Here is a 17,346-nt window from a genome sequence, read left to right on the forward strand (position 1 = left end):
GAACCAAATAACACACATGAGTAGAAAATAAAGAAAAATACAAAATTTTTAATGACGATCAATATAATCTATATGTCCATGAAGTATATATTCACTTAAAAATTTATTAACAAGAATGAAAGAGAAGAGTTATAATAGTGAAACTCTAAAAAAAAAAATCTCATTTATGGTTGTACTATCTAAAAAACAAAACCTTAAACATAAATGTTTAATATACAATAGAAGTAAACTCGTCCATCGATACATAATTTTTTTTTTCCCACTTTGTGAGTTGATTAGGTAGCTCGTAATATATTGAGAGAAGCATAACAAAACTGATTTAATCTTTACAATCCAACAACAACAAAATATCAAACTTATAAAATTAAAAATAAAAATTATAATATTATAAAATTAGATTTATGAAAGAAGTACCTATAAAGTGTTGGGACTAACTGATGAAAATAATTTTTTACTTTAAAAAAAAAAAAAGAATTTTAGAAAATATTTTTGAATTATTTTCAATTGTTTTTTATTTTTAAAAACAATCATACCATCATAAAAAGCAATTTAAAATAAAACATTATACATAAGAATTATTTTTAAAACATATTTAAAAATATATAAAATAAATATAAAAATATTTGTAGTTTTCAAATTAATTTTTATTCTTCAAAGTATTAAAGAATAATTTTTAAAAAATTATTATTGAAAACACTTCCGTGGACTCTTGCTTTTTTAAGATCCTCAAAAGGAAAGGATAAAGAGGTAATTTACCCTTTATGATGATTCCGGGTAGATTAATTAAGACTAGACGCCCCGAATTTGATTAGAGAAAAGGAAGAAAATGTCGCGTGGAGTGTGGAGCGGTCGATGAATCACACGGTGGCTGAAAATATTCATGGATGGCCTGATTTGAATATTTGACAGCTCAGCCACTCACTGTTTAAGTGTCGATGACTTTATTCAGAATTAGAACGTACATTCATATAAGGGTATATTCGGTCTTTCCTCACCTTCAGTCCACAATGATTACGTAAATAACTTTGCCTGCGACGCCCACGACTAGATTTTAGGGTTTCTCTCTCACTTTCGGAAGGAGCGGTGTTCTTCTCCTTCCGCTGCTCTTCATCTTTCCTTGTTTGCCTCTCTGTTTGCTTTTGTTTCTTCCCCTTGGGTTTTCTTTTCATTTCCCTGCTATTCTCTGCTTGGCCCCGCCTTGATCCAAAACCTCTCCAAATACACTCAAACCTCCAATTCCTACGCAGCTCCAAAAATTTGATTCCTTATCCGTTGGTTATCCCCAAATTGTATTTTCTCAGTTTATTACCCAAATGCAGCTTCCCGATTCCGGTGAGGTCGTCTCCGTGACCGAACCCGTAAAGGACGACCAGTCAAAGCCGTTGGACGCGGCCTCGACCGGCGAAAACAATGCCGATGATCAGTCGATTCTTGATGTTTCTGGGAGGAATTTGGAGTTTTCAGTGTTGGAAAATTGTGAGAGTACTGTTGAGGGGTTGTATTTATACAAAAATGTATTCAATTTGATTCCACAGCGGTTGGGCGAGTTGGGGAGGTTGAAGATGTTGAAGTTCTTCGCAAATGAGATTAACTTGTTTCCGCCTGAGTTTAGGAATTTGGTGGGATTGGAATGCTTGCAGGTCAAGTTATCATCGCCAGGGTTAAATGGATTGCCTTTGCATAAGCTGAGAGGTTTGAAGGAGCTGGAGCTCTGTAAGGTGCCGCCGCGACCTTCGGCTTTTCCATTGTTGAGCGAGATTGCGGGGCTTAAGTGTTTGACTAAGCTCTCTGTGTGTCACTTCTCCATAAGGTGAGTATGTATGTTTAGTTTTAGCAATTATTTGTGTTATTCATTTTTAAAGCAGTTTTTGATAGCAAATTGGGGCTCATTTAAAATTCATAAGTCTGGATTTGGAAGGCTTGTTGACGTCGTGTAATTGTGTTTATGGGGTTTAAATCCGATCAAGCCACCAACAAATTGAATTATAATTAGCCAAGTTTAAACCTAGCCAAGCTTGAGCTGTTTGGATTACTCAGCACTGTATAGAGTTGTTTGTTCGGTTCATAATATGGGTGGGAGAATGGAGTTGCTGCATTGTCAACCAATCTTATTGATTAGCTTGATGGACACTTCCTTCTCGTACTATGCACTTGCTTAACTCAAATATGGAACTTTGGTTTAGGTCATGTGGCTTTGCAAGGTCTACGGTTTCCTAATTACTTTGATCAAATCTCAGGATGAGTCCTAGTCCTTATTTAGTGAAACTGTGAATTGACATTAGTACTGTTCTTTTTGGTATCTTGAGCAATTGGGAAAAGCTGGAAATTTAAGTTCCACAAATTGTAGGGAAAAAGGTTCACTTAGTTCGTTCTAACTTCTAAGCTATAACTTTCCATGGTTTTTGGTGTATTTTTTGGCAAAACACACATGGTACGTTGCATTATAATTAATACATCCTTTCTAGGATGAAATATTAAAAGACCTAAATCATATTAAGTGAACTATGGTTGGTGATGATGAGTTTCTGAGAGAGAAAGAGATTAGCGAAAATTTTATATTCTGGGACATGTTTAAGTGGCTTTGTATGGTCCCTTGTATCCTGATTCCTTCACTTGATCAGTTCTCAAGTTGGATCGTGGTTCTTGTTGGCTGAGGCTATGAATCCACATTAGCAATCTCTGTTTTGTATCATGGATGTTGGTAATGTAAGTTCTACAAATTGTTGAAAAAAATTTGTATAAGTTCATTAGGTTACTATCTAATTTGTAATTTTCTATGTTTTTTTGGTGCATTTGGGTTTGGAAAGAATATGTAGAAGTCCTGTTATAATTAAACGAACTGGTTGGGGCAAATTACAAAAATATAAAATTTATTAAAAGCCGTAAAACATGTTAAAAGTGAAGGTCAAAGAATTTTAGTAGGAGAGGAACAAAATTAGGGAAAGTGAGGAAGTTATTTTAGCAGTGGCTAAATTAGGAGATTCCTAGAAACTAATTTTGTTTTTGATAGGTGAATAAGAGCTTGTATTAGAAACGCCTAGAAGTGGTGAAAACAGTACAAAGGAGATTCCTAGAAACTAATAACTATACTAGGGTTAGAAATTACAAGTTTTTTGAAGACTTGGGATAATGAAGGTGGATTAAATTATTGAAAAATAAAAGCAGGAAAAACTATGGGCTTTGATGCAATTCCCATTTAGGGTTGAAAATGAATGGATGATAACAGTGTGGCATGGTTAATTTGTTTAATGAGACCCTTTTTTTTTTTTGATAGGTAAGTGTAACAAGATCCTATGTACATGGAAGATGCTAATGAATGAGAACACTATGATTCCCCTATATAAATAAAAGGGGAAGAAGATTGAGTGTAGAGGGGAAGAAGAGACCCAAGTCTCACACCTATTGTTTGTAGATGATACCCTTCTTTTTTGCGAGTATAATGTAAATTAGTTGAAATATTAGAAGTGGATTGTCACTTGCTTTGAATTGATGTCAGGTTTGAAAATAAATTAGAGCGACTTCTCTTTTTGGGTGCAAAGTAGGGAAACTTCCTACTTCTTATCTACGCTCACCCCTTAAGGCCCCTCACAAGTAGTGTGGTGTGTGGGATTCAATCGAGGAGAGATTTAAGAGGAATTTGGATGCTTAGAAAAAATAGTACATGTTCAAAGGAGGAAGACTTGTCCTTATCAAGAACACTATCAAACCTATTGGTGTTAGGTTTCAAACTAAGTTTACAAAAAACTGAAATTATTCCAATGGGTGAGATAGAGGATGTAAATAGAGTGACTTCTCTTTTTTGGTGCAAAGTAGGGAAACTTCCTACTTTTTATCCAGGCTTATCCCTTGGGACCCTTCACAAGTAGTGTGTTGTGTGGGATTCAATCAAGGAGAGATTTAAGGGGAATTTGGTTGCTTAGAAAAAACAATACCTTTTCAAAGGAGGAAGACTTGTCCGTATCAAGAACACTCTATCAAACCTTCCTAATATTTTATGTCCCTCTTTGCAATGTTTAGAAAAGTAAGGTTCAGATTAGAGAGATTTCAAAGGGACTTTTTGTGGGGAGATACGGGAAGAAGGAGAAAGATTCACTTGACCGTATGTGTGTAAGGATAAGAAGCATGGAGGTCTGGGATTAAGAAGGTTGGAGGGTCTTAATCAAGCCTTTCTAGGCAAATGGTTATGGAGATTTTCTTTTGAATGAGAGAGATTGCAGAGGAATAGCATTTTTGGAAAATTCGAAGAGATGAAGGGGGTTGGACTACTAGAGGGGTGAGGGATTCCTTTGGGATGAGCCTTTGGAAAGACATTAGAAAAGGGTGGGAAGAGTTTAGTGTCAGAATCTCTATCCAAATAGGAAATAGTTGATGTACAAGATTCTGGTAAGGCAATTGGGCGGGGGAATGTAAGTTGAAAGCCGTTTACCTTACACTTTTCAAGATAGCATCCCACAAAAATGCTACAGTTGTAGATTTGTGGGGCAAAGAAGGGGGCGGAGATGGACATTGGAATGTTTAATTTAGAAGATTCTTCCAAGATTAGGATATAGAGGAGATGATTTATTTCTTAGAGCTTATTCACTAGTTAAAAGTGCAAAGAGAGGACATTTTAATTTGGAAAGATGATAGGAGGGGACATTTTAGTCTTAAGTCATATTACAATTCCCTAAGGGTTGAGAATAATTTAGTATTTCTAGGCAAAGAGATCCAGGGGATCTTGTACTCATCTTAGAACTTGGTTTTTTACTTGGGAAACTGTTTGGAGGAAGGTCTTAACCGTAGATACTTTAATGAAGAGGAGGTGACAAATGATCAACAGATGCAACTGTTGTAAAGATAGTGAAGAATTAGTTGATTGCATTTTGATTCATTATGTTAAGAGAAGAGAGCTATGAATGTTTTTGTTAGCAATCTTTGGCTTGGTTTGGGTGTGTCCGACCTTAGTGAGGAATCTCCTCCTAGAATGGAAAGTTAAGAGGCTAGATAAGAAGAAAAGAGCTTTCATATCAAAGATTAAATGATTTTTTCATTTGATTGCTTTCAAAGTGGTTCTAGGATTCTTTGGAGTTGGAGCACTCCTTTATTTTTATTTTCTTAGTTGCTCTATATTGTGGTTAGCTATACCCTGTTTTTGTAGGCTAACTTTGTCTTTGTTTGTTGCTTTGTTTGGGCTGTTCTGTGTATACTACCTGTATACGTAGGGTGCACCCCCTCTTTTTGGTGCTTCTTAATCCATGATTCTGTTGTCCATCAAAAAAGAAACTATGGTGTTGTTATGCTTACGAGTTATATGATGAAATTTGGTGAAGAGTAGATGGACAAGGATTTAGAGATGAAATAATGGTATCAGAAAATTAATTTGGTTTTATGCTAGGAAGATTTACCATGGTAGTTATTTATTTTAGGCAGTTAATGAAAACATAGGTGGGGGGGTGCTAATAGGAGCTGAAAATCACAAAACCTAAGCCTCCTATCAAAATAAAACATGGGTAGAAGCAGTAGAAAGCAATATGATTGCTAAAGGATGTAACCGATGTATTGAACTAGGTTGAGCTGGAACAGAAAAAAGGGGCTCATTTAGCCTAGGAAGCAGATGGGATAATGGCTATGTTGAGCTGTGGAGCTGGACTTTGCACAAACCCCCTAAGTATTTGCTCTGACAAAACATGGTGGGGTGTGGGAGCAAGATATGTTTATGGTCACAGCTACAAGGTTAGGTGGGTGTAGTGGCCACATAGAAGAGGAGACCGGCCTGGAAACAACAGTTTCTGAGAGCTCCCAATGTAACAACCTGAGATCCTGTTTCAAGGGTGGTGTGAGCTATCCTATCATAAAAAAAAAGGGTGGTGTGAGCTAGAGAAATCATCAATTACATACATTTCTGCCACATTATTTTGCACTTTTGTTGCTTTGAAGATCATCGTCTAGTTTTGCTAAAGCGGGTTCAATACCCTTACTCCTCGAATTTTTAAGAAAGTAGGGCAGTCATTGAAGCTGTATGAACATGAAATTAGGGAAAATAAAGACAAAAGGAGGAAAATGGAGAAAGAATTCATATGTTTTTTTGCAATTTTTAAGTTGTCAGATAACCATAAGGTTTGCTGGAAATAGAACAAGTTCCATATGGTTGCTGGTGTTGTATCTAGGTTTTTATAGATTCTGGCAGATAGGTTTCTTCTATAACATAAGAGATACGCGCATAGGTGTTTATTACATTTTTAGTAAGTGAATTATTTTTATGAAAATTGCCTCGGAACCCCATCATTGGTATTATTTGTCATTATCATTACACATTAGTATTATTTATATTAAACTCTTATCATATAAATGGCTGTTAAACAATCCTTTATTTTTCAAAATTTCTTTTTAATATATATGCACAGACACATAATTCAAAATATGTGTTTTTCCCCCCTTTTTTGGAGGTTGGGGTTGTTGAGGAGTGAGGTTGGCCATTGTGGGAATCTTCTCATCCTCACTCAATCTTTTTGCCACCTGAGCAGGCTTCAGGAGCACCTTAATTTTACCTTTGATAGTTGAATGCATATGCCATATCCTTTTTTTTTTTTGTTAAGTATCAATGCCTATGTCATGTTGTGGTATCCTAAATTTGGCGAGTCAACAAATTTGCCACTTATATTGCACTCACACTCAACACCCATACAGTACTCCATATAGGTTAATAACTGCTTATAAACTGCAAAATGCTTATTTTTAAACTATGTCACATGCTTACTTTCTGGTGCTTCCATTATAATATTTGACTCATTTGCTTATCAAACCTCCTCCCCTCCCCCCCCCCCCCCCCCCCAAAAAATAAATAAATAAATAAATAAAAAAATAAAGAAAGACAAAAACAAAAAAAAAAACTATGTTTGTGGCTGTTCAGTGCAGGTGTATGTCTAGGTATCTAATCCTTCATGTCTCAAATTTAGCTTATGGGGACTTGGATGAAAAATGCTCTTGAATGGTATTTGAATATGACATAATAAAGAAAAAAAATCAATTCAAAGTCAATTAGAGGCCAAAACTAACAAATCCTTGATTAAAAAAAGACTCTACTATCTTCTTTTTATCCCTTTTTTTTTTTTTTTAAATAGGTTGAGATCCAAAGCAAAATGGGTACCCTTTTCATGTTGTATTGACACAGATATGTAAGGTGAAGTTGAAAAGTCCTAGTATCACAACTTTTGAATATTTAAATTTGTCAAGGCACTTGCATTAAATTTTTCTGTAAATTCATGCTCACAAATAATATATTTAAAGGACACTTGATGAATGCAGAATAGAATATGCTTTTTGGAAGACCCAAAAAAAAAAAAGAAAAGGAAAAACTGTTACTTGTAAATGATATTCTCTAAAGCTTGCTGAATTATGTTCTCAAATCATTGGAGGGCCTTCTGGCAATTATTGCATTTATTTTCTTCTGTAGATACCTTCCCCCAGAAATTGGTTGCCTTAATAATTTGGAGGATTTGGACCTTTCGTTCAACAAGATGAAGAGCCTGCCCACCGAGATTAGTTATTTAAGCGCCTTGATATCACTGAAAGTTGCTAATAATAAATTGGTGGAACTACCATCAGGCTTGTCTTCTCTGCAAAGGTTGGAGAATTTGGACCTATCAAATAATAGGTTGACGTCGTTGGGATCTCTTGAGCTTGTCTCAATGCATAACCTTCAGAACTTAAATCTTCAGGTATTTATCTATTAATCATAAACTAAGAAAAATGATGTGATGTCAGTCCCTTGTCATCTCTCTAGCATCCTGCATTATTCTCTTCCTATTGTTCGATTTAGCAAATTTCAGTTCCTTCCTTGTTCAGATCTCTATTCCATTATACCTCTTTTCTGCCTTCCCACTTACTGACAGCATGGATCCTCTTTTCAGGTGACTGTTTGTACTTTCCCAAAAAATAAAAATTCTGATGGTTGCAGGCTATCTTTTAATATACATTCTGAATATTATTCTTTTAATTTTTCTCTGGTGGCTTTTTTTAATTGTTTTTATTTTTAATTTTTTATTCTTAAATTTGCAGTGGGAAAATTTTATTAGCAGTTGGTTGTTCATGGCTTTTTACTTAAATTTTACTTTGCATTTCCATGTCCGAATCTCCAAACCTGACATGTTTATTTTGTGCCCTTAATTCTTTGTTATCGTTCAAGTACAATAAGCTTCTCAGTTGTTGTCAAATACCCTCATGGATATGCTGCAATTTGGAAGGAAATGGCAAAGATGCATGCAATGATGAATTCATCAGCTCTTCAGTTGAAATGGATGTATTGGAAACTACCAATCAAGAGATTGATGAAAGCATCTGCTGTAATGGTGAGACCTGGTCTCACATCTCCCCAGTGCACACACACATGCAGATGTATATTTGTTAATATTGACATTGTTCTTTTTTGCTTTTGCATATGATTCTCTAGCATGCTTATGATACAAAGTGTATATTGTTTTGAATTGACTCAGGCTCTCCTAATACCTCATCAAGTACTTTAACTGGGCCATCATCGAACAGTCGATGTTTTGTGGCAAGGATGTCTCAGAAGGGGTGGAAGCGAAGATATTATTTGCAACAGAGAGCACGTCAAGAGCGTTTAAACAATAGTAGGAAGTGGAAAAGTGAAGACCATGCTGAGGTGTTGACCATCAAGGCAGCGGAAAAATGTGAACATGGAAAACTAGCTGTTCTTCACCCTGAATCTCTTGCAGAACATGCACCAGACATTGTGGTTCTAGATAATGATGATAAACAGTTACTTTCTGAAGAAGCTGAGAGTGAGAATTTGCTTAACAGTGTTGAGGATGCTGAAAGTGGTCCAAGAAAAGGGTCATGTGCTGTCCTTGATTCCATTGCAATAAATCAGGGGAGTAAAAGTGAATGTAATGATGATGATGCATCATTATCCTCTCTATCAAAAGGAGCCAGTGAGAAAAATGAAGGCTCATCTTCAGAGGTATCTAAAAGTACACCAAAGTCGAAAAGGCATTCTGATAGGGATCTTGATAACCCCAAACCATGCAAGGCTCGGAGACCAGTTAATGAACACTCAAATTTGTCTTGTAAATATAGTAAAATTTCATACTGTAACATTGAGGACCGCCTACCAGATGGCTTTTATGATGCAGGGCGTGATCGGCCCTTCATGCCATTGACGGTTTATGAGCAAAATTTTCATTTTGATTCACGTGAAGTCATTCTTTTGGACAGGTTGTTCCTTGTTCTTGGTGCACTTTAATGTTGAATTTGATATTAGTTTTGATTTTTCTGCTATCTGGTAAGCCATAGGCATATTATATATATTTTAATTTAACTGATATGTTTAATTCTTTTCCTCAGGGAAAGGGATGAAGAGTTAGATGCAATCACTCTGTCTGCGCAAGCGTTGGTGTCCCAGTTGAAGCAGCTAAATGGTTTAACGAAAGAAAGGAAACAGGTTACTGATGATAACCTGCAGATTGCGTCATTGCTTGCTCTTTTTGTATCAGATCATTTTGGAGGCAGTGATAAGAGTGCTCTTATTGAGAGGACACGAAAATCCGTATCTGGTTCAAACTATCAAAAGCCGTTTGTTTGCTCCTGCTCAACTGGAAACCGTAACAATATTAGTACATCTAACAAACAAAATTTGGACACTGTAGAAGATATTGTTGTCTCTGATCTCTGTGAGAAATCTCTTCGTTCTATCAAAGCAAGACGCAATTCCATCATAGTTCCCATAGGGACTTTGCAGTTTGGTGTATGTAGACATCGTGCAGTGCTCATGAAGGTGATTCTACTACTGGATTTATTTTTCTTTTTCTGGCTGGGTTGATTTGCTTGCTATCTGCTTCTAATTTTTAGCAATTATGAGCTGACAAAATTTTCAATTGTTCTAGTATCTATGTGATCGAATGGAGCCTCCAGTTCCTTGTGAGCTTGTTAGGGGCTACTTGGATTTTTTACCACATGCTTGGAACGTTGTTCATACTAAGAGGGGTGATTCATGGGTTCGCATGATAGTTGATGCTTGTCGTCCACATGATATTAGAGAAGAGACAGACCCAGAATATTTTTGCAGGTCATTCTTTATATATATATATATATATATATATATTTTCCGTCATTGCTAGTCATTCTGCGTATTCAGAGATGCATATGGAGCTGTGTTCTTGTGTATGTGGGTAATGTATTAATATGGAGCATGGAATTTGATCTAAACATGCAAACTCCCCATACCACTCTTCTAACATTATGCTTTTTCTTTTTTAAATAAAATATAACATATTGTACTGTCTCAAAATAAAATACTGAGCATGAAGGTCCTCTAAAGCAATGGACTTCACATGATTTATTTCTTCATTTATTTATTTTTCAGTTGCAATTGTGGGTTGGCCTATTCTTCCTGAAACTGGGCAACATATGGTATTCCTGTTTTGAGATTTGTAAGATTGGTTCTGTTTTGATTATTTAGTTGTTTATGGATAAGTAACTTGAGCGTTGCCACTGTTTTTTTGCTGCCTCTTTTGTTTTTTTGTCCATTTTTTCTTTTAATTTTTTAATAAACACAAGACATTGGATTTACAATGTTTTTGCCAATTAGTTCTGCTTTAGGTTCAAATCTATATAAGATGAAACCATAAGATGTTTTCTAGTTATATAATTGTTTCTACTTTATATTTTCCTGACTATTTCATCATTAAACTAATTGTATTATCTAAGTTTTCTTTTCTGAAATCTCATTTGCATTTGATATAAATGCCTGTTTCTATTATAATTTGTGTTCTTTACTGAAATATCTGACATGCATGCTTGTTTTTTACAGATACATTCCTCTCAGTCGGATTAATGTTCCTCTTTCAACTCAAAGCACTCCTGTTACAGGAGGTTCTTTTCCTTCTCTGTCCGCATGTGATGAAATTGCAAATGCACCCTCTAGTTCACTCATCCAGTGCAAATTTGGATCAGTTGAGGCTGCAGCAAAGGTGTGTTCTTGTTTCTTGAAAACTTTTCAGGTTTACATTCTGACCAAGTAGAAAACATTGAGCTTGTTTTTTATTTTGTGATTGGGTTTCAGTTAAAGCCAGTGCTGATCACATGGTGTCTTTTTAAAAGCCTCCTTGGTTTATATGCATCAATTGGTTCAATTCTATGTTTTTATATTTCAATTTTAGTAAAAACATGAATGCGTCTTCATTTAGTTGTCTTATGTGTCATTCATTATCTGGGTTTTAGTTATTTCCCCTGGGCCTTCAACTAAATTCTCTGTTCAATTTATTATGTGCCAATATCATTCTCAACTTTATAGGCATTGGGCACGTAGTTCCTGTTGATTATTACACTTTATTGCGTCATTTAGGCTATCAGTTAGCTTGTGACCTGTTTGACTTGTTGGATACTGCAGGTGCGTATTTTAGAAGTATGTGGTGATTCCGTGGATGAAGTTAGGAATTTTGAGTACTGTTGTCTAGGGGAAGTGAGAATTTTAGGTGCTCTTAAACACTCCTGCATAGTAGAGATTTATGGGCATCAGATATCTTCCAAGTGGATTCCTGCATCAGATGGAAATCTGGAGCACCGTGTATTGCAGTCTGCAATTTTGATGGAGCATGTAAAAGGGGGATCTTTGAAGGTAATCTTGCCTTTAATTTATCAATGGCATGTTTTAGTTGCTTAATTTACGCATGTATCTTTTAATTTATGCTTGAGTGTTTTGCCTCCCTATAATAGAGTTATTTAGAGAAGCTATCAGAAGCTGGTGAGAAGCATGTCCCAGTGGAGTTGGCATTGTGTATTGCTAGAGATGTTGCATCTGCATTGGCAGAGCTGCATTCAAAACATATTATTCATCGTGACATAAAAAGTGAAAACATTTTGATTGATTTGGATAAGAAGAGAGCTGATGGAACACCTGTCGTGAAGCTTTGTGATTTTGATAGAGCAGTACCTCTTCGGTCTTTCTTACATTCCTGCTGCATTGCACACATTGGAATACCTCCACCTGATGTTTGTGTTGGAACACCTCGTTGGATGGCACCTGAGGTGCTGCGGGCAATGCATAAACGGGAGATATATGGGCTGGTAAATTTCTCATCCATTGAGTTTTTAAACTATCTATCTATCTATATGTATGTATGTATCTGTATATATATATATATATATATATACCTGTGTAAAATTAGCATGCAATAGATGCATATATTAGCATATACTTCTCTGGTGAATCTGCTGCTTTTGGCCCATATTTATACCTGTTCTGTTTGTGGAATTGAATGCAAGTTCTTTGACTGGCATGTGCAAAGTTATGTTTACTTTGAGCTAGATGATACTTTTTCTTTGGGTGAAAATTGTATTTAAGACAGAAAGAGATTATCATGAGAAAAGGGTATTCATCTGTATTGATATTCATAGGATAGGACAAGGGTGGATGAAGACGATAAAATCTTTTCAAACAGATGGTCTTCCTTTCAAACTCGGAAAATACACTAGAGAAAATAGGGGTTCTGAAGGTATACTTGAGAAAATAGGGAACTTTTTAAATAATTAATGAGATAAACTTTACAAGTAGGGAATTTTTTAGTAATTAATAAGAAAGAGAACATTACAAATGGATGAAAATTACAATGTCCTTCAAAAAGTAAAACAGGACAATGGTTGCCTATACAAGCAACAACTTAAAATTCCTGCCCCAGCTACTCTTTGGGAAGAAAATAGCTACAAAAATCTCCTTAAGGTTGCTTTTGGTACATGGAAAAGAATATAGTAAATGAGAATGAAGGTGAAACACAATACCATGTGGAAGAGAGAAATCAAAATTCAAATAAGAGCAAGTTTTGATTTCTATGAGAATGAATTTTTATTCTTATTTCCATTTCTATTAAGTATCTAAACACGGTAATGAATAGGAGATGGAATGGATTTCCAATTCCTATCTTCTATTCCAGAGTTCCAAACATCTCAGAAAAGCATCAGTGCCTCTTCTGGTCAAGTTTGTCCACTGTGTCATTAGTGGGCTGAAGGATTATATTATACTCTGCATCCTGATGATGAGAACAATCCAAGTTCTTGTGAATGAAGTTAATGTAATCCTAAGGTACCACCCAAGCTTATCATTCCCAAGTCCTAACCCATAATAATATCACACAGGTCTCCTTAACAAATTGAAGAAATACGATTGATGGATTGAGCAAGCTTTTCTAGAAATATTTAATGATAACATAAGAGTGATCTCAGAAAATGATTACAAATTCTTGCAATGAGATCAAGCACTGAGTTTGTCCAGGATCATCATTCTTGGTTAAAGTATATGATAAAGTGTGTGAAGGGATAGAGAACGTGGATAATGCAACAATGTTAAATAAGATGTGGATTGTGGAACAAGACTAGAGGGTGAGGTTAGGATGAATGAAGTGCTTACATAGGGGATGACGTTTTGTGGCATTTATTTACCTCAAGCAATGTGTTGTTCACGGTTGAAACTAGCAGGAGGAATGCCAAAATGGAATGTCTAGGATGCTAATAATTTAGAACTAAATTTACAGAAAAGCGCATACATGAGAAAATATATGCAATGAAATATTAGAAAAAGACATGTTATGAATCTCTGTTTAGATTGGTGACCATTGGATATCTTCTTGTCACCTTAAAGCTACTGATTTTCTCTCTCTTGGGTGGATTCTACATGAGAAAGAAGCTAAAGAAATCTGCTTTTGTCCCTTTTTTTAATGATAAATTTTATGTTTGAATCTTGAAGTCATTATTACATTGATCCGTCATGGATGCTGGCTAATTGATTTGGCAGAATGGAACAATCTCACTTTCATGGAATTGTTGAAGATCCACAGATCTGCTCCTAAAATATAACATAGAAAAAAAATATCAGGTTACTGTTGAATGATGAAATTCCACCCAATTTTGTGGGTGGACAAAAAACCCACCAAACCGATTGAGAAAGAACCGAACCTATGTAAGCTGGTTTTTTGTCAATTTTTTTTTTTTAAATGAGAAACCAAAATGATTTATTTGACATTTGGGTAAAGAGGCTTTGCATGGGTTGAAACTGAACCATACTGTAATAAGTTACCCTTGTTTTGGTTTCTTTTCCTCTATAGCCAAGTTTAACTAATTTCTTTCTTTCTCACTTTTCTCTCAACAACAATATGTTTTTTAGGCATGAATATCTATGTAAAATATTTTGATAGATAGACCTTAGTGTGTGAAAGCAGATTTTTTTTGTTTGATTTTTCTGGAAAATATCGAGTCTGATTTTGGCCCAAATCTAATGAAGCCAATCTGGAATGATTCTAAATTGGGTAGGTTTGGTTTAATAACTAGATCTATTCTAATCAGTTCTAATTTAATAGAAGTCAATCAACTTGGTTCATTTGTTGGGTTGGTTAAGAACCAATGTAAACCACCCACCCCTACTCACTTTCGACTATCTTTTTTTTGTTGTGCTGTACTTATATGGTGTCTCATGGTTGCTTTTCCTTTTATTTGTCATTCGTCTGTTTTACTGTTATAGTGATGCATCTCAAAAGCAAAGCCTCAACAGTGTAGTTGACTAGAGATTAGTTCTTTTAATTGGATTGAAATATTAATGATGGGTCGCCAATTTTTCTATGAATAGTTTGTATCTTCTGTTTTTTTGGATAGGGGTGGCACTAAATAGATCAGGGTTTTGTTCATGGTGAATCATCTTTGGTCTGATCAGAAGTTGTTGCTAGGATTGCTAACTCAAACTTGTCCAAAATTAGGTGGGGTTGGGCCAGTATAATGGTTTTGGGCTTTTGCGCGCAGACAGGTTTCAAATGGGTTTGGATGCCTTGAATGTGTTGCAAGGTGTCATCATGTGAACTCAAAATAATTGAAAGTTAGATGGGTTGGATGTGGCTAAAATTTGAGACCCCTGTTTATGGGGCATTTCAGTGGTAGTTTGGCTATGGCAAACTATGTCACAATTCTCTGACAGGCATTGGTTTTTTGTTTGTTTGGTTTTATTTTCTCTTTTTTTTGGTTAATAGTGAACCAATTTGACAATATGAATAGCTGGTTGGTTGTCAACTTCTTGATACCTTGATCTTTATTGTAAGAGAGAATGTATATGCAAACACTAGGACCAGAAGAGATGGAACGTAATGATTTAAAAATTGAATGAGCACAGCACCCTCAATTCCTTCCTCATTCTCCTCTTCTCATTTTCTCCTTTTTCACTTCTGTTTTATTTTTTCTTGTTTAAATATTTGCAAACTGTTAGTCTGATTTGGATGTTTATCTTGTCTTTGCTATGCAAATATACATATGAGTTTCAAATGGGAAATGCTTTCCTTTTTACCTATGAAATACTGAATTTTGATGGGTTTGGATAGCAGTGCCATTGCTACTTTCATCAATTGGTAGATGTGACTTTGGGTCATAAGTTCTCTTTCTTATCTGGCTGCAGGAAGTGGATATTTGGTCATATGGGTGTCTCCTCTTGGAACTATTGACTTTGCAAGTTCCTTATTTTGAGTTATCAGAATCGCAGTTTCATGATCAACTTCAGGTATGCTCTCTCTTCTTCTCTCCCTTCCCCTTCTCCCTCTCTCTCTTCCATCTCTCCTCTCCATCTTTTCCTTTCTCATTTAAAGACAACTAGTTCAGGGTGGACCAAGATTTTGTGTGAAAGCAGACCACAACTAAGAAATGTGATGATGATGGTAGACAGATACTGGGAATGGTTTTTATACATGAATATATGCTCTGTAATTGGTTAAAGAAGAAACTTATTCTTAACCAAACAATTATAGATTTGACATCCTCAGTCACAAGATTCTGCAAGGTTGAATAGGGAAAATTTTTTATTCTGGTATATTCCCCTTCATTAGTTTCTAATTGACTATAACGGTAGTGTTTCATTGCATAATAGTTTGGGTTCCATGTTCTGAGGTTGCAACTGAGGGTTATGGACAAATACTCTACTTCCACACTTCATTTGTAGTTTTAAGTTTCAACTTGCTATTGTTATATTTAAGATGGTATATAAATTTCAATTTTTCATTTTAAGCAGATGGGAAAACGACCACAACTGCCAGAGGAATTGGAAGCATTGGGTTCACAGGAGCCTGAAATGGCTCAATCTGGCAAAGAGGAGGGACCAGAGACTGAAGTAGAAAAACTAGGATTCCTAGTTGATTTGGTCCGCTGGTGCACTAAGGGAAACCCGACTGACCGTCCAACGGCTGAAAACCTCTACAAAATGTTGCTCACACAAACAAGAACTTTCACCAGTTCAAGAAGTTAGGAACAAGAATAGGTTAACCTGTAGGCAATAATCTCATCCTCACTCCAAAGTTTTGTTAGCCCTAGATGTTGTGCTATTGTACTGTTACTTCATTTCTTTGGGGATCTAATATTTGGGTTTTCCTCCCAAGAATCATTACAACCCTGTGTCATTCAGTCAATATGTTTTAGCAACCTAACCATATTATTTCCTTTGTAGGGTTAGATTCACTTTGCGCATTATCTATCTGTAATTTATTGAGATGGTCCTTCATTAATGTCCTAATTTTTATTCTGAAATGCTTAGCCATTGATGTAATTTCCCAATGATGGGAGTAGGCTGATTAACTTGTTACAGAAACTCAAATCCTTTTACTCAACTCACTGTTTTTCTGTGTTTATTATTATCAGTTTTACTTAATTTAGTACAAAGGTTTTATCTGATTGGTAACCATCTTATAGACCTTCCAAAATTGCACTACCTGGAAATTTCTTGTAACCATTCCACATGTAAGGATGGGTGTCGTGAATCAGAGGGGGCGGAACCGTTACAATGAGTTGGGGTTGTTTGTACTACTCCAAAGAAAGAAAAATTTGCCATATCATATATCATAATGGGTGTTCCCTGCTATGTAATTAGTGGGACTGAATGCAGTAGTAGAGCTTGTATGCATAAATGGTGCCCGGTTATTTCTAAAAGATGGTGGCCTTTTTACTTGACTGCTTTATACAGCAATGGAGGGTGGAATAAACTATGCGCCAGCTTGAAAAAGGGGAACCATCTCCATACCCAACAATGATGGAATAGGGTCCGTGTGAGGATTTGGTGTGGCTTTTCTCATGATGAGAGAGCTTCCATGATAAAATGAAATTGAAATCGGAAGTCCTTCCTCATGAGCCTCACACCATGTATTATTATTATTATTATTATATTTTGATTCTTAATGGAAGCAGTACCACCAGCCCCATCTATAGTAATTATTAACCCAGCTTCTTGAAAGAGAAAAGAAAACAAAAGAGACAGTGAGATTTGGTTGGATTGGATCCCAAACCATCCTTCTCATTGCTGCTGTCTGTCCTTGTGTATGTCGTAGTGACCCATGA

General features: G+C 35.7%; 1 protein-coding gene across 1 annotated transcript; it reads left to right on the plus strand.

The window, feature by feature from the left end:
• Positions 1-981: 981 nt before the first annotated feature.
• LOC100249467 (uncharacterized) lies at positions 982-16,622 on the plus strand. Its single transcript, XM_002279350.4, has 11 exons — positions 982-1,810; positions 7,433-7,697; positions 8,165-8,327; positions 8,472-9,213; positions 9,343-9,772; positions 9,882-10,063; positions 10,808-10,967; positions 11,387-11,614; positions 11,713-12,063; positions 15,425-15,526; positions 16,031-16,622. Exons 1-11 carry the CDS (start codon positions 1,314-1,316, stop codon positions 16,262-16,264), a joined length of 3,354 nt encoding a protein of 1,117 aa, XP_002279386.1. The 5' UTR covers positions 982-1,313; the 3' UTR covers positions 16,265-16,622.
• The last annotated feature ends 724 nt before the right edge of the window (positions 16,623-17,346 follow it).

The sequence above is a fragment of the Vitis vinifera genome, chromosome 5, assembly GCF_030704535.1.
Source record: "Vitis vinifera cultivar Pinot Noir 40024 chromosome 5, ASM3070453v1".
NCBI lineage: Eukaryota > Viridiplantae > Streptophyta > Magnoliopsida > Vitales > Vitaceae > Vitis > Vitis vinifera.